General features: G+C 37.0%; 1 protein-coding gene across 3 annotated transcripts in view; it reads right to left on the bottom strand.

Annotated features, from left to right (window-relative positions):
* Rngtt (RNA guanylyltransferase and 5'-phosphatase) overlaps positions 1–25,048 on the bottom strand; it is a 219,011-nt gene that overhangs the window by 164,338 nt on the left and 29,625 nt on the right. For all 3 annotated transcript variants that reach the window (XM_048353850.1, XM_048353852.1, XM_048353851.1), the window contains exons 9-10: positions 11,464–11,599; positions 268–339 (exon numbers count right to left, since the gene is read on the bottom strand). In XM_048353850.1, the coding sequence (XP_048209807.1) occupies positions 268–339; positions 11,464–11,599 (208 nt within the window). The remainder of the gene's footprint in view (positions 1–267; positions 340–11,463; positions 11,600–25,048) is intronic.

The following is a 25,048-nucleotide window of genomic DNA, read 5'->3' as shown; positions in this document are numbered from 1 at the left end:
AAGCCAGAACTAAAGGGAGCACTTAAGTGGTAGAGTGACAGTCACAAATGAAAAAGCCAAGTGAGCTTAAAGCCTCAGTATCAGCACAAACACAAAACAAAGAAAACACCTGATACTTTCCAGCTATAGTGTAGCTAAGCCATAAAGTGCTGGCTTATTAGCTCATTACAAAGCCCTCAGCACCATTTAAAAAGAAAAACAAAAAACTATTATTTCAATGACAACTTTTATAAAATATACATTTTATAAATTACAAAAAGTACTTACATTGAATTTAATTATGTCATATATCAAATATCTAGGAACAGTCTGTCCATTTACTTTGTCAATTATCATTTCCTTGAAAGAAAAAAAAAGTTTTTAAACATTAATAAATAGCAACTTCTTCAATTTGTTTACAGCATAATATATATAGAAACCCATAAATCACAAATACACAACTTAATGATCTTTCAAAAAAAATACTTGTATCCAGATCAAGTCGCTTATCAACACTTTGAAAATACTCATTATATATTTAGTATATAAAGATAAAGTCTAAGATAAGGGCTCCTCATTGTTTTTTATTTGAAATAACTAAATTCTATTTTATGGTATTTTTTTTCATTTCTTTATTGTCAAAGTGAAGTACAGAGTGTTACAGTTTCATACGTAAGACAGTGAGGACATTTCTTATCCAACTTGTTACTTCCTCTCTCATTTTATGTTTGATTTTTAAGACAACATTTAAGGCCAAAGAAAACAAACTTAAACTCTGAAATTCAAGATCGTTAAAAAAAAAATAGGTAGTTGTTCAATCATTACTACTTTAAATTTAGTTCTATGCCTACATTAATCATACAACTACAAATGACAATCATATTTTAATTTTAGTTCCCAGGTAGTGATTTATGGCTTCATACAATCACCCAAGCCATCAAAAATCCAAGGAAATTCTGCACTGTTAGAAATAAAAGCCTAGGGGCTGGGGATATGGCCTAGTGGCAAGAGTGCTTGCCTCCTATACATAAGGCCCTGGGTTCAATTCCCCAGCACCACATATACAGAAAACGGCCAGAAGCGGCGCTGTGGCTCAAGTGGCAGAGTGCTAGCCTTGAGCAAAAAGAAGCCAGGGACAGTGCTCAGGCCCTGAGTCCAAGACCCAGGACTGGCAAAAAAAAAAAAGAAAAATGAAAGAAAGAAAGAAAACCCTAAAGGATAATTAAAGGTATAAAATGCAGGATTTTGTAAAAAATTTAAGTCTTAATAGGTTTTTGCACTAAAACTGTTTTTCCTTATATCCTTCCTGAGAAAAGTAGGCAGGTTTCCTCTGTAACTTCAGGAGAGAAAATCCATACAGAGCCATCTAAAATTATTTTTTTTTTGTTTTTCTTTTTGCCAGTCCTGGGGCTTGAACTCAGATCAGAGCCTGAGCACTGTCCCTGGATTCCTTTTGCTCAAGGTTAGCACTCTGCCAACTTGAGCCACAGCACCACTTCTGGCCTTTTCTGGCCTTTTCTGGTGCTGAGGAATCAAACCTAGGGCTTCATGTATACAAGGCAAGCACTCTTGCCACTAGGCCATATTCCCAGCCCTAAAATTATTTTTTAACACACTAAGAGAAAAATATTTTTGTTATTTTAAGAAGCATTTATTGATTCTTTTCCTGAATGTTTGTCAAGCTACATTTTACTTCTACCTAACACTTGAGATAAATTAAATCACATTTGCTAATTCAAACTTTTTACTGAAATACTTTCACTTACATATTCATGTCTAAGCATTTTACATAATAAGAAAGTGCCAGCAAAACAGTTGGCTAGTGGAAGGAAGGTAGACTAGCAAGAGACTCTAGGATACAGCAAATTATACAGTGCTAAATTCCCTGGGCTTCCTTTCTATCTCATATCTCTCAGACCCATGTACTGGAAAGCCAGTAGCCTAGAAATGCCAACAGGTACTTAGAAAACTCAAAAATGAAGCCAGGTGTCAGTGGTGAATGCCTGGAATCCTAGCTACTCAGCCAGGAGGCTGAGCTCTGAAGATCACAGTTCAAAAACAGACCAAGGAGAAAAATCTGTGAGAATCTTATCTCCAATTAAACACACACACACACACACACACACACACACACACACACACACACACACACACACAAGAGAGAGCACTAGCCTTCAGCAGAAGGAGCTCAGGGACAACCCTCAAGCCCTAGGACAGGCAAAAAAAAATGCTAGCAATAACAGATTCCAATTAATTGTTCTCTTCAGTAAGGAAACTTTTAAATTTTAAATAGCAAACATTACAGAATTTCTTAAATTATCTGATAAAAGAGCAACAATGTTTTCCTTTATAAATTGCTTTTAAATGCCAAAAAGAAATATATTATCAGATAACAAAATGTGAAAAAGAATAACCAAATGAGTAAGCTTTAAAAACAAATAACCAAGCCAGGTACCAGTGGTTCATGCCTGTAATCCTAGCCACTCAGGAGGCTGAAATTTGAGGATCTCAGTTTAAAGCCAGCCCAGGCAGGAAAATCTATGAGAATCTCATCTCCAACTAACCACCCCAAAATAAATCCGAAATGGTGCTGTGGTTGTGACAGCACACAGCCTTGAGCAAAAAAGCTCAGAGGCAGTGGCTAGGCCAAGTTCAAGCCCCATGACTGATAATAAGTAAGTAAATAAATAAATAAATAAATAACCTTAGGTCCGAATAGATTATTTGCAATAATTTTTTCATTTAAAACCAATAACCAGGAAACTACCAAGATTCTGGGAAAAAAAAACAAAAGAGGGTTGATTTAACCATAAAACCACTAATCCTCAAGAGGACCTACTTGTAAAATGACAAGTGCCTGAAAATTTTTCAGAATAATCAGAAAGAATGACATTGCCCCATTTGTAAGGAAATGGAAGGACTTGGAAAAAATTATACTAAGTGAAGTGAGCCAGACACAAAGAAACATGGACTCTATGCTCTCCCTTATTGGGAATAATTAGTACAGGTTTAGGCAAGTCACAGCAGAGGATTACAAGAGCCCAATAGCTATACCCTTATGAACACATAAGATGATGCTAAGTGAAATGAACTCCATGTTATGGAAACGATTGTTATATCACAGTTGTACTACTTTCAACGTCCCATGTTTATCTGTAGCTTCTATTATTGATGATGTTCGTGTATCACCTTCCTGTGGTTGTACCTACACTATCTCTGTAATCTTATCTGAGTATATTGGAAGCTGTGTATACTGGTATTAGAACTAGGAAATTGAAAGGGAATACCAAAATCGAGAGACAAAGGGTAAAAAAAGACGAACAACTACAAAAGCAAGACTTGCAAAACTGTTTGGTGTAAGTGAACTGAAAACCTCATGGGGGAAAGGGAAAGGAGGAAGAGGAAGAGGGTATGAGGAACGAGGTAACAAACAGTAAAAGAAATGTTTCCAATGCCTAACGTATGAAACTGTAACCTCTCTGTACATCAGTTTGATAATAAAAATTTGAAAAAAAATTTTTTTCAGAATAAAAAAGTTAATAGTTGAAAAAGACATACACTTTCATAAGATTCTTTCTAGTAATTTTAATGATTTAATTGACATGTCCTTCCCTCAGCCTCAACAGTACAATTAATTAAATTTTACTGATTTGTTTCAGGTAAATTATTGTCATCTTGCTACACTCCTATTTTCCATATTTTGTGGGTCAAGGAACATAATTTAGCAAGGCAAACAAAACCTCAGTGCTCATATGCAACAGCCAGACAATTAAGTGATTTGAGTTATTCTTGGATTTGGAATTTCACAAAAAACAATTTGCAAATGAAAGTGTAGGAAAAAAACAGGAAACTACAGCCAGAGGACTATTTTAATTAACTAACTGGAAAAACAGATATGGCAACTATAATTCTGGCCCAAAGTAAATTGACATCATGAATCATATTGCTATTTTAAAACCTCACAAGAATGTATAATGATGCTCTCAACTATCCAAGTCTGGGTTGAAAATACTGTGACCAAGTTAAACCTACAGTTACATATTTAATTTTATCAATATTTCCTACCTGGAATACCCTCAGACCATGTCCATCAAAAATATTTTTCTACAGCAATCTTTCCATTTCAAATGGAAACTCCTACACAAAACATCTCTAGCTCACTTCTTTAGTTAGCAGCAACTTAGTTCTCTTTTAGAGCCATAGAACTTGTCTTACTTAAATGTCTCTCTTTTGGAGTTGTTTTACTTAAAGATCTCTTACATTATTACCAATCATTCTCCACCATTCCAGGAGGTAGAATTTTCTCCTCCCTCTAAGCAATGCTGGCACTCTAAACACATCCTCTAGAAGCTGACAAGCACTCAACAAACATTAGTTCAGTCATAAACTACAGTAAACATCTGAAAATGTTCTTAAGAGCCTTTTCCTCCTTTTATGTTATTATTTATAATGCACTGGTGACACATGCCTGTAATCCTAGCTACTCAGGAGGCTCAGATCTGACAATTGTAGTTCAAAGGCAGCCCCAGAAGAAAATCTGTGAGACTCATATTTCCAATTAACCACCAGAAAACAGAAAATGACACTGTGGCTTGAAGTGACAGAGCACTAGCCCTGAGCAAAAGAGCTGGACCCAGGCCCTAAAGTCAAGTCTCATGACCAAAAAAAGAAAAAACCTATAATGAAAAACACGAGGTTCTAAAAAGTAAAATATACTTTCTGTACCCATGAACCAACTATCAAGAGGTACTTCTATACAATTGGCAGTGACCAAGTGAAATGAAGATAATCCATATGGCTAAGCACAAAAACCAAGAAAGTGAAGGATCTGGACACACATCTATCAGAATTTCTCTGAAGAAAGAATATAAGCTTCCTATTGTCTAGATCAGCACAGAATATGTAACATACTATCCTGACTAACTTACTCATCATGTAATTGATCATTCAAGAGCCAGAGTAAGCCCAGCACCTACTTACTCAGGAGGCTGAGATCTGAGGATCACCATTTGAAACCAGCCTGAACAACAAAGTCCATGAGACTCTTTTTAAAAAAAAATTTTATTATCAAACTGATGTACAGAGAGGTTACAGTTTCATACGTTAGGCATTGGAAACATTGCTTTTACTGTTTGTTACCTCGTCCCTCATTGCCCCCTCCCCCCTCCCCTTTCCCTTTCCCCCCCATGAATTGTTCAGTTCATTTACACCAAACAGTTTTGCAAGTATTGCTTTTGTAGTTGTCTTTTTTTACCCTGTGTCTCTCGATTTTGGTATTCCCTTTCAATTTTCTAGTTCTAATACCAGTATACACGGTTTCCAATATACTCAGATAAGATACAGAGATAGTGTAGGTACAACCACAGGAAGGTGATACACGAACATCATCAATAATAGAATCTACAGTTACACATAGCACGTTGAAAGTAGTTACAACAGTGATATAACAATCGTTTCCATAACATGAAGTTCATTTCACTTAGCATCATCTTATGTGTTCATAAGGGTATAGCTATTGAGCTCTTGTGATCCTCTGCTGTGACTTGCATAAACCTGTGCTAATTATTCCCTATAAGGGAGAGCCATGTTTCTTTGTGTCTGGCTCACTTCACTTAGTATAATTTTTTCCAAGTCCTTCCATTTCCTTGCAAATGGGGCAATGTCATTCTTTCTAAAATTGATATCTCTGAGTGCATACACCAACAAACTGGAGAAACAGCAACTCAGTAATTTAAGGAAGCACCTAAATTTCCTTGAAAGAGAACAACAAGCCAAACCCCAAGTCAATGGACGAAAGCAAGTAATTAAAATCAAATCAGAATTAAATCAATTAGAGACAAAAAAAAAAACCATCAAAAGAATCAACAAAACAAAGGGTTGGTTCTTTGAAAAAAATCAACAAGATAGACCGCTAGCAATTCTGACCAAAAAATGAAGGCAGCACACTCAAACAAGATCAGAGATGAAACAGGCAACATCACCACAGAAACAACCAAAATTCAGACCACAAAAAGGGACTATTTTGTAAACCTTTATGCCAACAAATTCGAGAACTTGGAAGAAATGGATGATTTCCTAGAAAAAAATCATAACCCCAAACTCAACCATGAAGATTTAAACCTTCTAAACAGACCCATATCCAGTATTGAAATAGAAATGGCAATAAGTGATCTCCCATCCAAGAAAAGCCCAGGTCCAGACGGATTCACTGCAGAATTCTACAAGGCCTTCAAAACAGAACTCACACCAATATTTCTCAAACTCTTCAATGAAAGTGAAAGAGAATGTTCACTACCAGACATATTCTATGAAGCCAGTATAACCCTCATCCCAAAACCAGGCAGGTACTCATCACGGAAAGAGGACTATTAGACCGATTTCCCTGATGAACATAGGTGCAAAAATTCTCAACAAAATTCTGGCCAATCGACTTCAACAGGTCATCAAAAAAAAAAATCATACACCACAATCAAACTGGATTCATCCCAGGGATGCAAAGTTGGTTTAATATACGCAAGTCAATTAATGTAATCCACCACATCAACCGGAGCAAGGTAAAGAACCACATGGTTTTATCTCTGGATGCGAAAAAGGCGTTTGACAAAATCCAGCACCCATTTATGCTAAAAGTCCTGGAAAAACTGGGATTCCAGGGAACATTCCTGAATATAATCAAGGCAGTTTATGACAAACCAACAGCAAGCATAACTCTAAATGGTGAAAAACTAAAGCCATTCCCTTTAAAATCAGGAACAAGGCAGGGATGTCCACTCTCTCCCCTGCTCTTCAACATAGTACTAGAACTCCTAGCCAGAGCAATTAGGCAAGAAGAAAATATAAAGGGGATCCAAATAGGAAAAGATGAAGTTAAACTTTCTCTCTTCGCAGATGACATGATCCTATACCTAAAGAATCCCATAGACTCTACCCCCAAGCTACTAGAGCTGATCCAAAACTTTGGCAAAGTTGCAGGATATAAAATAAACCCTCAAAAATCAACAGCCTTTCTCTATGCTAACGACCCAAAGACCGAGGCTGAAATCAGGAAAGCAACTCCTTTTGCAATAGCCCCCAAAAACATAAAATACCTAGGAAAAACCTTAACCAAAGAAGTGAAAGACCTCTTTGATGAGAACTTTAAAAGCTTGAACCCCAAAAACAAAATTAAGTCAGAACTAAGGAAATGGAAAAACCTCCCATGCTCCTGGATTGGGAGGATTAATATAAACAAAATGGCAATATTGCCAAGGCTATCTACAAATTCAATGCAATACCCATTAATATCCCAACACCATTTTTTAAGGAAATAGAGGAAGCAATCCAGAAATTCATATGGAACAATAAAAGACCCCAAATAGCAAAAACAATCCTAAGCAGAAAGAACAGTGCTGGAGGAATCACAATACCCAACTTCAAGCTGTATTATAAAGCTATAGTAATAAAAACAACTTGGTATTGGCACCAGAACAGACCTGAAGATCAATGGAACAGAATTGAAGACCCAGAAATTAACCCACAGAACTATGCCTACTTAATCCTTGATAAAGGAGCTAAAACAATAGTTTGGAAGAAAGATCGCCTCTTTAACAAATGGTGCTGGCAAAACTGGCTCAACACATGCAACAAACTAAAACTAGATCCTTATATATCACCCTGCACCAAAATCAATTCCAAATGGATTAAAGACCTCGAAATCAAAACAGACACCCTGAAAACACTAAAGGAAGGAGTAGGAGAAACACTTGGGCTCCTTGGCGCAGGACAGAACTTCCTTAACAAAGATCCAGAAAGGCTACAAATCAAAGAAAGGTTGGACAAATGGGACTGCATCAAACTGCAGAGCTTCTGCACAGCAAAGGACATAGCTCACAAGATAAACAGAAAGCCCACAGACTGGGAGAAGATCTTTACTGGCCATTCAATGAACAAAGGCCTCATATCTAAAATATATGCAGAACTAAAAAAATTACCTTCCTCCAAAACAAAACCGCAAAGAACCAATAGCCCCCTCATCAAGTGGGCTAAAGACTTACAAAGAGACTTCTCTGATGAGAAAATGAGAATGGCCAAGAGACATATGAAACAGTGCTCTATATCACTGGCCAAAAAAGAAATGCAAATCAAAACAACATTGAGATTCCATCTCACCCCAGTAAGAATGTCATATATCAAGAAAACCAACAATAACAATTGTTGGAGGGGATGTGGCCAAAAGGGAACCCTACTTCATTGTTGGTGGGAATGTAAACTGGTTCAGCCACTCTGGCAAGCAGTATGGAGATTCCTCAGAAGGCTAAATGTAGAACTCCCCTATGACCCAGCAACCCCACTTTTGGGTATCTATCCAAAAGAACACAAACAAAATCACACTAAATCCACCAGCACAACAATGTTCATCGCAGAGCAATTTGTCATATCTAGAATCTGGAACCAACCCAGATGCCCCTCAATAGACAAATGGATCAGGAAAATGTGATACATATACACAATGGAATTTTATGCCTCTATCAGAAAGAATGACATTGTTCCATTTGTAAGGAAATGGAAGGAGTTGGAAAAAATTATACTAAGTGAAGTGAGCCAGACCCAAGGAAACATGGACTCTGTGGTCTCCCTTATTGGGTATAATTAGTATAGGTATAGGCAAGTCACAGCAGAGGATCACAAGAGCCCAATAGCTATACCCTTATGATCACATAAGATGATGCTAAGTGAAATGAACTCCATGTTATTGAAACGAATGTTATATCACAGTTGTAACTACTTTCAACGTCCCATGTTTATCTGTAGCTACTATTATTGATGATATTCTTGTATCACCTTCCCGTGCTTGTACCTACACTATCTCTGTAATCTTATCTGAGTATATTGGAAACCATGTATACTTGTATTAGAACTAGGAAATTGAAAGGGAATACCAAAATTGAGAGACACAGGGTAAAAAAAGACAAACAACTACAAAAGCAAGATTTGCAAAACTGTTTGGTGTACGTGAACTGAACACCTCATGGGGGGAGAAAAGGAAAGGGGGAGGAGGGTGAGGTGGTACGAGGGATGAGGTAACAAACAGTAAAATAAATGTATCCAATGCCTAATGTATGAAACTGTAACCTCTCTGTACATCAATTTGATAATAAAAATTTGAAAAAAAAAATCATACACCACGATCACACTGGATTCATCCCAGGGATGCAAAGTTGGTTCAATATACACAAGTCAATTAATGTAATCCACCACATCAACAGGAGCAAGGTAAAGAACCACATGGTTATATCACTGGATGCGGAAAAAGCATTCAATAAAATCTAGCATCCATGAGACTCTTATCTCCAATTAACCATCAAAATACCATAAGTGGTGCTGGGCTCAAAGTGGCAGAATGCTAGCCTTGTGCAAAAAAGCTCATGAACCATGTCCAGGACCTGAGTTCAAGCCCCACAACTGACCAAACAAAAATAAGTAAATAAAAGAGCCAGGAAAATCTCAGTAGCAAACCTCAGAACAACCAAGAAGGTGTACATTTGGTTAGGCATACATTAAGATGTATGCTAAACCCACAGTCTTTAAAGCTATCTCAAACTACTATTGGAAAACCAAAACATCAATGCAATGAATCAAGAAAGTAGTAGGACTGGGGGTATATCTATGGTAGAATGCTTTCCTAACATGGGGAAGTGGAAGGAAGGGGAGGAGAGGGAACAAGAAGGGAAAGAGAAAGGAAAAGAAACATAAAAAGAATGACAGCCCAGCATGTTGATGGCACACCTATAATCCTAGCAGTGGGAAGTCAGAGAAAGGACTATAAATTAAGAGTAGTCAGGGGTTGTCACTGTAACTGATTTTGGTACCCTGGATATTTTATATACGTGCATTGGAACTAGGGAAGGGAAAAGGAATATCAAAATCGAGACAAAAGATTAAAAAAAAACACAATGCAATACTTACAAAACTATATGCTGTAAACCAACTGTACAAGTCACGGGGGGCGGGGGGGAGAGGGAAACTGGGAGGGGGAGGCAGGGGAAAAATGAGGGAGGAGGTAACAAGTTGGATAAGAAATGTACTCACTTACATATGAAACTGTAACCCCTCTGTATATCACTTTGACAATAAAGAAATGAATTTTTCTTTTAAAAGAGTAGTCAGGGGTAAGTAGCAAGACTTTATTACACCATAAAAATAATGTTTTCCATTAAAAAGGACAAACAGATTAGCTAAACATTGCTGAGACAACAGTTTAGACAAGTGGAATATTCCCATTATCAAAAGATATTTCAGACAGGGCAGATATTTAAACATGTAAATAAAACTGTAAACTACTGAAAGGAAATATGCATATCAGGTACACATACATCATCTTTAACATGTCACAAAAATTGAGCTTAATAATTTAACCTAGATGTACTTAAATTTCTGTGTATTAGAAAAAATGCCAGAAAAGGAAATACATAACAGTACCCCAATAAGACAAAAGGATTTCATAAAAATAGTAAAAAGATGAACACCCAACAGAAAATTGTAGGAAAGATCTGAAAAGTGAGGGAACTCACAAATGAAATACAGTAACTCCAAAAAGAGTTGTTTAAAAAAAGTTAAGCCTCATTAATAATTCACATAAGTGCATATAAGAGGAAAATATTTACTTTGCTATCAGCCAGACAATATGATCACCACTTTATAAACTTTCCAATTCAATCCTCACAAAAACACACGGAATAGTTATTAACCTCACCTCACTATAGATAAGGAATCGGCATAAACTGTGAGTTCCTTGTAACTAAAGGGCTATGGGAAAAATGTGTTTACGGAATATTACATAACTAAAAGTCAACTGGCAAGTAAATAATGTAATACAAACTGTCTTTTTCAATAAGAATATTTTCAGTAACAAAAAAATTATGATACAATTTCACTTACGCTGATAAAGAATGAGAATTAACAATTACTATTTTAACTCACTCTCCTTAACAATTTTCTCTAGTAAAGAAAACATCTCAAAATTCTATTTAGTCTCAAATATTAAGTTTAGAGATCCTTCTTTAAAAGGATCTAATTCTTCTGTACATCATCTTTACAAAGCAATTTTTAAAAAATAAACACAAGATGCTAGTGGCTCACATCTGTAATCCTAGCTATTCAGGAGGCAGAAATTTGAGGATCGCTGTTCAAAGCCAGCCCAGGCAGGAAAATCCATGAGACTCTATCTCCAATTAACCACCCCAAACTGAAAATGGAACTATGGCTCAAAATGGTGGAGTGCTAGCCTTGAGCAAAAATATTCAGGGACAGTACCCAGTCCCTAAGTTCAAGGCCCTTGACCAACCCACAAAAAAAAAAAAAAAAAAAGGCTCTAATTCAATAAAAATGCTTATGAACTTTAACAACTCAATAAAAACTTTACTCAATTCTAATTTCTTCACATAGTTAAAGAAAAAATAGCAATGTTTGACTTTTAAATGCACTCATACAAAATAAATCACTTACCCCATCCAAAAGAGTATTTGACAAATGCATGCGGAGATCTTTACGAAATGGAAATTCCAGATTTGAAACATGAAACACAGAATTGTCTCTATCAATCATAAAAACTTCATTTGTGCCATCAATCAACATCATGTAACTGTAAATGGAATGTAAAAAGGATAATATTATTAGCATATCAAGAATAGGGTCACAAGAAATAAGGCTTCCCTTAGATTTACAACATCTTTATGGAGTAATATTCACTAGTCACTATATCATGCAAACTAAACCACCACAAATGAAGTCTGGACATTTTTCATTGCCATAGGAAACACAAAATAGTCTGATAGAAGCACTCTACTACTTGAGCCATAGCACCACTTCAAGCTTTTTCTGTTTATATTACTGAGGAACTGGATCCAGGGCTTCACGCATGCTATGCAAGCACTCTACCATTATGCCACATTCCCTAAGATTTTTTTTTAAAGAGGCAATTATCACTCCTGTAATCCTAGCTACTCAGAAGGCGGGGATCTGAGGGCCATGGTTTGAAGGCAACCCAGGCAGAAAAGTTCATGAGACTCTTACCTTCAATAAACTACTCAGAAAAGGCCAGACGTGGTGCTGTGACTCAAGTGGTAGAGTGCTAGCCTTGAGCATAAAGAGGCTCAGGGACAGCAACCAGGTGCTGAAGTCAAGCCCCAGGACCCACCAAAAAAAAAAAGAAAGTGTTCCTGAACATCTTACAACTTAAATTATCATATCTATTTTGTTCTTTCCCAAAAATTAAGTGAGTTTCATGGTCTATTTAAACATACAAAAGCACTCAATCAATACTTGTTAAGCTAGGAGGTTCACACTAGTATTGTATAACAGTGAAAACTAAAATTCCATCACTGAGCAGATAGGTTAAATAAATACTGCATAGCCATGTGCATAGCAATGTGAAAGCATACTATTCAAACATTTCTAAAAGAATGGCAAAATATTCACTAATGCTGAAAGAGAGTCAAAACATATTAAGTGGGAAAAAGCACATTAAAAATTCAAATCTGTAATATAACTATAGGAAAAGGGGAGGACAAAACTGTATATATATACATATAGATGTATATATCAGATACACAGGACTATCTCAAAATGTTATCATTTCTACGTATCATCGGTTATTTCTATTTTTTGTTTCACATCTCTGTACTTCTGGAAAGTAAGAAATATGCTTTTTAGCCCCTCTGTACATCACCTTTACAATAAAATTTAAGTTTAAATTTAAAAAAAGAAAGAAGTTTTTGTAAAATGGGGGAGAAGAGGTTAAAGCTAACAACAACAACAAACATATAACAAATTAGACCTTGAGAAATGTATTCTCTTTGGAAAAAAACAACAGTAAGACACAATGCTAAAACCATATTCTTCATACCACAGCACCTTTAAAACTCAAGTTTTCCACCCCTGTCAGAGAGCCCCACACAGAGCATCTTAGCAGACATTGAAACTAATTAATTCTAGTACCATCGCTATACGTTTTGCCAATCCCTATCGAACATTTTATACTTTTCCTCTTAAGGTAATAAGGACCAACCAGGAGCCAGGCCAACTGTTACACCAGGGATATAAATGAGCACACAGACCCTTTTTGCAACTTCATATAATTCATACCATTAAGTAAAAAGAATCTCAAGAATAGTAAGCAAAGGTCAAGTATAAAGTGCTAACACGTATACACAAAGTTAGCATGCTATGTCAGAATGAAGAGATCAGGGTAGGCATCAGAGGAACTCATGTGTAGCTACAGTAACAACAGATGAAAGTTACGGAACGATTACTGTGTGCTAAGCAGTGTTCGAGGCACTTCATATTTTATCATTCATTTATTCTTAGAACAACCTTTGTATGTGTTGATCCCCCTTACTTCTGCCTCCAAAGTGCTGGTATTATAGGTATCGCGTCACCACATCTGACTCTAACCCTTACAACCCTCACTACCAGGGAGGTACAATTACTATCCCTATTTCCAGATGAGAAAATTGAGATTCGATTAAATAACTTATTCAAGGTCATAAAGCTAGGAAAATCACAAATCCGATATCAAAACCTAGGTAAATCATTTCTCTCTACATCTTCAATGGTATACTATCTCTGATCTGCACCACAGATGAGGTCATACATAGAAAGCCACTGCACACCACACTAGTAGGAGCAATTAAATTTTCAGAATACTGAAGCATAGAGAAAGCAGGAAAATGCCATGGTTTGGGATCAGAGAAGTAAAGACAAAATAATTACAGATTTTCTTTTTATTTTATCCTAGAAAACAGGAAAAAAAAAAAAAGGAAGGAAGTAGAAATGAGCCAAAGAGAAGACATAATGGTAACTGTGAAATGGTTGGATTAACAGGAAATGGTAAAATTAGAAGGCTGAAGTAAACTACAGACTGATCAGTATAGAAAGCAGTACCGCCTACAGGGTAAAGGGACTAATATGCAAGAGATGTATTATAAGAAGCTAGGGACTTGCATGAAAGGGTACTGAAAAGGTATGCCTGGAAAGGGGAAGAAGTCCATTTCTGTTAGATACTCAAACCTCTAAGGCAGGAGCACCATATGACTGGTATTGACTGAGAGGAGCCTGTAGCTCAACTTCCAATCTTTATGAAAGAGGCACTTTATGGATGATGTTCAAACCATGAGGAAAACTCAGACCAGTGAGTAGGGGTAATGATGCAGTGGCACTCCTTCTACCTAAGATTCTACCCAGACACTGAGAGGGAGAGACAAGGCTGTTGGTGAAGTTGCCAAAAGTTGAAAATGGAATGATAGCTCTCCTATGCTACTGGGGATTTCTTTACACAAACTGGAAATAGGAAGTCACCACTCCCCACTTCCAAACGTCTGCCAGTGCTCTCACATGACAAATCCCACTGGAAGAGGAATCGCAAGAAAGCAAGAAAATGTAGCTCCATCACAGCACAAAGAGTGGACTAGAACTGAAAAATAGTAGAAAAGTAACTGCAACTCACTGAATGGTTTTAAACAAACTGACTACCACATAATGTACATCCCAGCAGAACAGGAGCCAATGTATGAACAAGAGAAATCATGAAGTCTGTGACAGATGGAGTAAAAAAAAATCAAAGAACTGGGACTAACATGATAATGATAACTTACAGTTAAGCGGATAATTCAAGGTATTTCAGGAATAGGCTGGCAGGACCATATGCTATTTGCTAGATGTGGCGCTGAGAAAATGGGGAAAGTCAAAGGTGATTTTTAACTTCTGGGTACATTTATTTACTGAGCTACGAAGCATTAAGGAAGAAGGTCCTGTTTTCCTTAGGAGAAATCACAAACACTATAAGTTGAATTTTGGAAATGGATAATTTTGTTTTCACAACAGAAACCAAAGACCAGATTTTCTCTACTCCTGGTCCCCTCACAGGTTGGAAAGAGGCTCTAGATCGGAGCCTATTTAACTGAGGCTTTTAACTTGAGTGAGTGACAGGAACAAGAATAGTTGAAAAATTATTCATAGTAACAACTGAGACATTGTCAGCAAGTACCACTGATGGCTTCCCACTCAAGTGTTCCTATGCCCTCACCTTGGCTCTGGTCCTTGCTGCTGGTTACCCTTGATTCCTAAGCAAGTCTCTAGAGACTTTCCCAAGACATTCTTCTGCATCAATTAGCCAAACTTGATTTCTACTGCTTACAGTCAAAAATGCGAACAATTATGCTACGTTCCCCCACTCTACACAGCTGAGTACAAATAAGTTAAATGTACCTATGACATAATCCCCAACATATCCTCAATACCAAGGGTTACATAACACTGACTACAATAACTTCATGCCAGCAGCATGACATCTACTTTTCATCCTTCAACAGAGAAAAGTGTACGATGAGAAGGCCAAAGTTAACTTTCCTTGTGCATATTTTTCCCACAAGAATCAACTACCATACCTCTGCTACATTTTCTCTCATTTCTGCTCCCAATAAAACTGGCACACGGGGCTAGGAATGTGGCTTAGTGGCAGAGTGCTTGCCTAGCATGCATGAAAGCCCTGGATTCAATTCCTAAACATAAACAGAGAAGGCTGGAAGTGGCACCTGTGGCTCAAGTGGTATAGTGTTAGCCTTAAGCACAGAGAGGATCAGGGACAGAGTTCAAGCCCCAGGACAGGGAGGGGGGGGAACATACACCTGACACAGACCATAAAACCTAATTCTCAGGTTGCAGAGTAATATAGAACTCAAATCCGGTATGATACAATCTCTCATAAAGAAAATTCAGTTCAAAGTCAATTTCCATGCTATTTTTGAACAATTAAAAGACTTTTTGTGAAAAATGTCAATTTCCAAAACATCATTTTTAAACCTTCCTGTCCTAAGAGCAGATGGTCAGGTCCTGCTCCCTACTCAACAACACCTGTCATACCTTATTCTAAAGACAATACAAGAAGAGATAACTTGCCAAACTCCAGCTTTCTTATACTTACTTTCTCATGGGACTTATGCACAACTGGTGGGTGCATCTCTCTCACTAGCTCACTGCTCAGTAAATTCTACTACTTTTGCAATGTATACAAATATCCACTTTAACCCATTTTCTTCCTGTCATTTTCAACTCTTAAAAGAAATTTTAAGTGTGTGTGTGTGTGTGTGTGTGTGTGTGTGTGTGTGTGTGTGTGTGTGTTGCCGATTCAGGGCCTGGGCACTGCCTATGAGCTTTTTTTTTTATCAAAGTTAGTGCTCTACCACTTAAGCCAAGCTCCACTAGGTATTTAATTGGAGAGAACAATTTCAAGGGCTTTTCTGCCCCAACTGGAATTGAACCACAATCCTCAGATTTCAGCCTAGGTAGCTGGAATAACAGGCAGAAGCCACTGGCTCTCAGCTCTTACTACAAATTTTAAAAAGAAAAACATTTTCTTCTTTCTCATCTCTCTTACTTAGTCCTATCCATATGAGACTCAAAGCTAGCAACATATCTAAAACATTAAAAGTAATGTTTAACTCCTACAGATGGAAAAATAAGTATAATAATCAATCTCTACAAGAAGTTGCCTTTAAAAATTAATTCTTATCTGGGGCTGGGAATAACAGTGGTAAAGTGCTCGCCTCATATACATGAAGCCATGGGTTCAATTCCTCAGCACCACATATTTAGAAAAAGCCGGAAGTGGCATTGTGGCTCAAGTGGTAGAGTGCCAGCCTTGAGCAAAAAGAAGCCAGGGACAGTGCTCAGGCCCTGAGTTCAAGCCCCAAATCTGGCAAAAAACAAAACAAAACAAAAAATTAATTCTTATCAAATATTTCAAAGTATTCAAGCGAATTCTCATAAATTTCTTACATCACAACTATGCCATTTGTATACCCATCTCAAAATAGTACACTTTGACAAACATATACACAGTAATTTTGCTATGCCAGGAATTAAATAAGACTTACATACAAAAATGATAATAACCACCATTTAGACTGTAATTCCATAGGATATAGCTTAAAGAAATTTCAGAAAGATGTCTAGTAAATTACAACATAATTTGCACATTTCTAAAAAAGGAACAAGATTTGATCATAAAACAATGTAATCCTACATGTGAGCTTTAATTTCAAACTAACAGCTACTATCTGCTCATATAACATATAACATTTCAACTCTCAAAAAGAAATAAATAGACAGGGCGCCTGTCTAGCTACTCAGGAGGCTGAGATCTGAGAATCACAGTTCTAAGCCAGCCAGGGTAGGAAAGTCCAGGGAGAAAAATCTGTGAGACTCTTATCTCCAATTAACACCAGAAAACGGGAAGTGGCATTGTGGCTCAAGTAGTAGAGTGGTAGCCTTGAGCTGAAGAGCTCAGGGACAGTGCCCAGGCCCAGAGTGCAAGCCCTATGACCAACCAAAAAAAAAAAAAAAAAAACACAAAGAAAGAAATATCTGGAATACAGCTTATTTTAAACTTCTAGAGATTCCACAGCAAAATTATATTAAGGCCTTTATTTCCACATTAGCAAATTATAAGGAACTGACATATACATGATGAAGACATATTTCTAACATACTCTATTTGTCAAAAAAAAACAAAATATTACTTGGTATTATAAGATCCCAATCCTACCAGCATTTTGATTATTGATTAGATAAGCACAACAAGCTCTTCAAAAGGATTAATTCTTCTTTCATCCTCATATCACATTAATTTAAAGTCATGAAACAGATGTGATGAGGCTCTATGGTCTTAAATTTACTTCAAGCAATCATTTCATTCCATTATATAATCACTTAAATGCACACAGCAATTGCACAGATAATATGTATTATTTAATTTTAAATTGCAAAGCTATTCACTTCCCTAACAATTTGTCATATCTGTCTAACCAATCTTTATTTTGCCTTAAAAAGTTAACTATATATAATGAAGATTTACACAATTTAACTAATTTAAGTATCTTCTTAGTAAACACGGTCATCTTTCCTTTGGTTGGTTTTGGATATTTTGGTTTTTGAGTTAGGACCTCAACATGTAACCCAGCTGGCCTTGAACTCATTATTCCCCTGCTGTAGGCTCAAAAAGCTAGGACTACATATATGTGCCATCTTTATTTCATATATTGTTTGTACTACAAACCTGCTACTGTGCTCTGTTCATCAAGAACTTAATAAGTAGTATTTGGTTCTGTCCATAGAAAAGTCATCATACAAAACATAACTTCTAGTTCAATTTTAGTTAACTGATCTACAAGTATACCTTAAAACCCTAAAGATATCTATGTTTTTTTGTTTTTGTTCTTGTTTTGGTTTTTTTCTGCCAGTCCTGGGGCTTGGACTCAAGGCCTAGGCACTGTCCTGGCTTCTTTCTGCTCAAGGCTAGCACTCTACCACTTGAGCCACAGCGCCACTACTGGCTTAACTTACTTTTCTATGAGTAAGTATAACCAAAATAAATTTCATAAAATAAGAAACTGCATTACCTAGTTGAACAACAATACAACAGTACAGTTCAAAACAGAAAACTCAAATAACTTTAATCACAAGGATCTCTGGATCCAAGAATCTGATTTCTAAACACTGGAATGATAAAAACACACCCAGAACCTACAAAAGCTTAACCTTTCTTAAGAATAATAGTATATGCACACCGTAAACCCAAAAGCTATTATACAATGGAAAATTACCATGTTCTCATACCACAATCTCTCATTAAAATAAAAATTAGCAATGGTATAATAATTCTCCATGTATTCATATTTCCCTTGTACAGTCTCCTAAATACATAATTGCCATAACAAAAAACTCCCTCCTATCTTTTAAGTTCATAAAATTAACTACAGAGTCTGGAGAAGTATAAGTAGAATTTCGAAGCATACCTTTAGGTTAGTGAAAAGAACTGTCAGATCAGGGCTGAATTTATTTGCTACCAGCAACATGCATCTTGCTAACTGCCACTTCTGTGGGCTACAGCTATGCTCCCTCCTTTCCACCAATCTACAAAGAATTAGAGAATTATGCAATCTTCACAGGCTGGAAAGGTTCACATGCAGCCCATCCCACTTCACCCAAGTAGAACGCACCCACACACATATACACAAAGCATCTCCAACCTTGCAACAATAATAGCACTAAAAGTACACCACACACATATACACACATGGACAGATGCAAAAGGCAGATTCAAAGCAAGTAAAAGCAAAGGGTATTCACAGACACTAATAAAAATACAAAAACCCTCTAGTTCTATTACCTCCTTCAGTGTGTAAATCCCCAAAAATGAATAAAACATTCCTCAGTCACTTTGCACACAGAGAAAAATACGCATGGTGGTCCACATCTATAATCTCAGTTTTAGCGTGTCCTCCCTTATTTTGGTTTGATTGCCTCTATCTTAGGTTTCCAACCCTTTCCCCAAAATCAGATGTCCAGGCTAGGACTAGCCACAATTGTTGGCCCCACCCCAGTCCTGAAACTACAGCCTTCAGCTGCATCAGTGAAATGCTGTCTACCCAGGTCTGTCCAGCTGTGGAGTACTTACCACTCAGCGAAAATTCCTGCCCTCAGCCTCCCTATCCTGCCTTCAGATTCCCTGGCACTATATAATTAAACCTCCTTCTCAAGGACAGGCTGCTAGTCTCTATCCCGAGAGAGAGCTAGCCTGTCTGCCCCTACTGACAATAAACCCCTTTCATTAAACAAGACTGTGTTGGTATAGTCTTCTGGGATAAGTGCTTTCAATCTGCACTTGGGAGACAAGAGGGAAAAGGATCATGGGTTTGAAGCCAACTTGGTCTACATAACAAGCTCAAAACCAGTCTGGGCTAACAGGCAAGGAACTGTCGAAAAAAAAGTCTACATCATAAACTACATTTTAGGGGCTGGAGTCATGTCTCTCAAGTGGTAGAGCACCTGTCTGGCAAGTGTAAGACTCCAAATTCAAACCCCAGAATAGCAGAAGGGGAGGGAAAGGTAAAAGAGAACCAGATTTTTAAGCCAGTGTAGCAGCCCATATCTACCTATACTCTCACACTTGAAAGGCTGAAGGCAGAATGATCATCAGGTTTGAGGCCAGCGTTGGCTACAAAGTGAAACACTGTCTCAGAGAGAGAGAATACTAAATTCTATCTACTGAGTTCACAAAATGTAATGACCTAAAACCACTGCAAGTCCTGGATATAGCTATACTCAAATAAACCAGTGTATATATTTGTTTTTCTCAACTCCTCAAAGCAGTAACAGAGAAGAATAATTTTAAGACACATCTCCTCTTTCTTTTTCTTTTTCTTTTCCCTTTTTTTTCCCAGTCCTAGGGCTTATATTCAGGGCCTGAGCACTGTCCCTGATCTTCTTTTGCTCAATGCTAGCACTCTACTACTTGAGCCACAGCACCACTTCTGGCCTTTTCTGTTCATGTGGTAGCAAGGACTCAAAACCCAGGGCTTCATATATGCTAGGTAAGCACTCTACCACTAAGCCATATTGCCAGCCCTTAAGACAAGATACATTTTAATGCTTCAATCTGATTAAAGTTGGCCTAACATAGGAATCATGATTTAACCATAAGAGGATTTTTTCCTGTTTTATTTTTAATGCTGAGAAATACGACTTTCATTACATTAAGAATTAAAAGTCTGCCATTACTGATTTGGTATAGGATCTGAACAAACCACTGTTTCTCCCCAGCTTTGGTATCATCATTTATAACCTGAGAAAACTAAGGACCTTCTTAGGCCCCAGGATCAGCAGCACTATTAGCATCACCTGGAAACTTGTTTAAAAAAAAAAAAAAAAATCCTGGGCACCAGCCCAGATCTACTGAAAGAGAATTTGCATTTAAACAGGAAACCCAGCTGGATTAAACAACCTCTAATCACCCTTAACGTTCAAATTGCAAAGGAAAACAGGAAAGACAGAGAGCAGATGTAAAAATAAGCAAAAGAAATTGAAACTTCTTAAAACATGAAAAAGTGTTTTCACTCAAATATCTGTCCAAAAGTTACATTCAATGGATTTTTCCTCTCTTAGCTACAGAAATTTAGTTTTTATCCTAAAACAAAACAAAAAGAACAGAGAAGTAAAAAAGAAAAAAAAAAGAAAACATCTAAGTATGATCACAAATTAATTCCAGTCAGTTTTCTAATTTTCACATCTTACACAACTTTTGAAATTCACAATTGGGTAAGCTAATTGAATGAATGCTAATGATTCTACTTTCAGTCAAAGCTCTATGTCCCAATAAAAGTCCACCTAATAGTCCTTGAAAATGGGAAATAAAGTGCTGCTGGTATAATGGGAGACTTTATGCCTCCAGCTAGTTGAGCCCCCTGAGATAGCTTAGCTTTCTGGAATCACCAACTTTTTTTTAATTTCCTCAATCAGAAAAGTAGGTAAGGCACTTTCCCTTCTACTGCCACAATGACAATGCCTCAATGTACATGTCCGGCCTTCTGTATTTCCACCAAAAAAATGCTGTAGCTATACTCAATACTGTTTCTAAAAGACTTCTAAGATCTCAAACATCCCTGGCGTAGGGTCCAATCTTCAAGGAGATTTAGATAAAGGACCTCTCACAACTTTCTGAAAACAACTCAAGAAGTGGGAATTGATATGGCAATCAAAACTTAACTGAAAGATTCATGTCTCAGCAATTGCTAATACTGACAGGCTTCAAAATATTAATGAAGAGTTTAAGCAGCTACTATTGTAACTATTTTCTTCCTTTACCCTAAGCATCTAAAGGCCCAAAGAACTAAGAGATTCTAGATTTACACTGATTATCCATCAGTCCCTCTTAAGCTGTTTGTACCTCAAGACTTTCTTCTCCATGTTGTTCTTCTTTCCATTACTTATTCTTCACTAATCATTCTCCTCTAAAACCTCCCACATTCTTGGAGTACATGTCATGTGGTTTATATGCAATTATTCTGTTACCTCATGTCTTCTCATTTAAAAATTGCATTACATTTTGACCCATTTAAGGACACGAACTATTTCTTACGTTTTCATTTTCATTTAAATATGCACAAACTCATTTTTCTTCCCAAATGTTATTTCTGCAAATCAAAATAAATGCACACATAAAAATATTTTATCCAGTGGCTCTAAGTAGTCAGTAAGCTAGTACCCATCTAAAATTTAACATAAATTAGGAAATTCTTAAAAACAAGCAACAACTTTTTGTATTCTTATGTAATATCCACTCAAACAATGCCTATTTTCAAAATTTATTTTATTGAAAAAAATGTAATCTCTAAGTCTCTAATCACTGGACATGCTACTTTTAACATAGATATGCTTTACCAGAAACATTGCACCAAAAGATCCTCCATTATATATTTTAAATTTAGAAATGAACTAATAGCACAACTAAGGTGTTTTTGGTTTTGGTACCATGGATTGAACTTGGGAGTCTTTTGCTCAATTCAGCATGCTTGTTCATGGCTGGCAATCTAACACTTGAACATGAACATGCTTCTAAGCCCTTTTTCCAGATTAATTGGAAGTGGAGTATCATGGACTATTCTGTCCCAACTGGCTTCAAACAACAACCCTCTAGGGTGTCATCCTCCTAAGTATATAAGGTCACAGAAGTCAGTATTTTCAAGTGCTTTTATTTATTTTTCTTTTTTTTTGGCGCCAGTCCTGGGCTTGAGCTCAAGGCCTGGGCATTGTCCTTGAGCTTCTTTTGTTCAAGGCTAGCGCTCTACCACTTGAACCACAGAGCCACTTCCAGCTTTTTCTGGATATGTAGTATTGAGGTACTAAACTCAGGGCTTCATGCATGCAAGGCAAGCACTCTACCACTAAGCCACATTCCCAGCCCTTCAGTGCATTTTTAAGAGGAACAAAAAATACATGTGAAAATGTATTAATGATACTTGGTTTTATTTCAGGCACATAGGGAAAATGTTAAGTAAATAAAATTACAGGGCTGGCCCTGTAAAATTACAGGGATATGGCCTAGTGGCAAGAGTGCCTGCCTCGTATACATGAGGCCCTGGGTTCGATTCCCCAGCACCACATATACAGAAAACGGCCAGAAGTGGCGCTGTGGCTCAAGTGGCAGAGTGCTAGCCTTGAGCAAAAAGGAAGCCAGGGACAGTGCTCAGGCCCTGAGTCCAAGGCCCAGGACTGGCCAAAAAAAAAAAAAAAAAATTACATCTACATTCCTCAAAAATGTTTTAAATAAGTCCATTTCCCATTTACTAGTACCAAAAATTAAATCATATCAAGGAGAAGTTTAAAAGTTTATTGTAATACAAAAATTACATGTGGAAATTTGGAGCAATTCATATCAAAGGGAATTTTGTATGCCTAGGCATGGTGCTACACATTTGTAAAAGCCGGCACTCAGGATGCTGAGACAGGAAGAACATTAGTTCAAAGACACACTGCTAGACCCTGACTATAAATAAATTAATGAATGAATGAGCTAGGTATAGTAGCACATACCTATGATCCTAGCACAAAACAAGCCTGAGACAGGGGGAGAGTTCAAGGCTAGCCTGACCTGTTTTGAAACCTTATCTAAAAAAAAAAAAAAAACTTACAACAGTTATAGAATTTTATAAAGGGCAAAGAAGTCAATACTTTGACATCTTTTTGTGACAGGCTGTTAGACATAAACATTATTTTTCAAAGCTAATATAACTGTTGATGCTGATTGGTTTAACAGCTGACGAAGACTACAGCTTGTTTTCTGCCTAAAAGAGGCAGTAAAAGATTGTAGAGACAGCATTGTTGGAAACATCACAATGACTTCATTAGGGTTACAAGGTTATGAGCAATTGCCCTTAGGCTGTGACTTCCATTTTTTTAAACAGGGTTTAATAATGCTGAATGAGTCACACTATTGGAAACTAACTGGTTGCCACTCGTCTTTGTTCATGTTCACAGGAAAGTATAGGAGAAATGCTTCATGCTAAAGACAAGTGGCTAAATACTGAGACTATAAAGATAAATATAGACTCATAAGACAATTGCTAACAGCAGTTCACAAAGTCGTCCCAATGTACAGTTGATTTAAGTTTATAAACAGCAATTTGTTTTGTTCTAGTGACACACTGTGATCTGTAACTGTAGCCAGTACTTCATATTTTATCAGGATAAGATAATACATAAAGGCTTAAACAGTATTCTAAACAACTCATGGAGACAAAAATTAGTTTTCTGTCCACATGGAAGAATTTTAAAAATTAAGATCCCAAATTCTAAAACATTACTAAAAATAAAACCAGTCCAAGAAAAATCACCTGCCAACAAAAATATCAACAACAGTAATACCAAAGTTGGACTGAGAGGCAGAGATACCTGGAGCTGCTCATAAAATCTTCAGGTCAGATTTTACTATTTTAAAAGACCTATCAGAATTGTTGTTTCCTAATTTCTTCACTTCGCTCACACTTTTGAGAAAGAAATCACCATCAAATATGCAAAAATTGCTAGGCTGCAGTGATTCATGCCTCTAATCCTATTAGCCTAGAGGCTAATATCTGAGGATCACAGTTGGAAGCCAGCCCAAGCAGGAAAGTCCATGAGATTCTTAACTCCAATTAAGCACCAAAAAAGCCAGATGTGGAGTTGTGGCTCAAGTGATAGAAAGAACACTATGAGCGAAAAAGCACAGGGACAGTGCCCAGGCCCTCAGTTCAAGCCCTAGGACACACACACACAGACACACACACACACACACACACACATACACACACACACAACTATATGTTACACATATATGTTATGCAAAAAAAAAACTATGTACAATTATTTTACATATGGTTATTGAACTTTCTCAAAATAAGTATTTATAGTACATTCTCAGAATTACCGCTCTGCGCATGCCACCTGCAAGTAAAATAACTTTTCTATCTTATAAACATAAATACTATTATCTAAAAAAGCTACTACATTCCAATATCAAGGTTTCCTATTAAACTCCTTCACTTCCAACACAACTGAGAGGGAGGAAAGAGATGGGCGCTGGTGGCTCACGCTTATAATCCTCGCTACTCTCAGGAGACTGAGATGTGAGGACTGCAGTTCAAAGCCAAACCAAACAGGAAAGTCCATGAGACTCTTACCTCCAATTAACCACCAGAAAACTGGAAATGGCACTGTA

Source organism: Perognathus longimembris, chromosome 9 (assembly GCF_023159225.1).
Source record: "Perognathus longimembris pacificus isolate PPM17 chromosome 9, ASM2315922v1, whole genome shotgun sequence".
NCBI lineage: Eukaryota > Metazoa > Chordata > Mammalia > Rodentia > Heteromyidae > Perognathus > Perognathus longimembris.
This window is presented reverse-complemented; position numbering and strand designations above follow the sequence as displayed.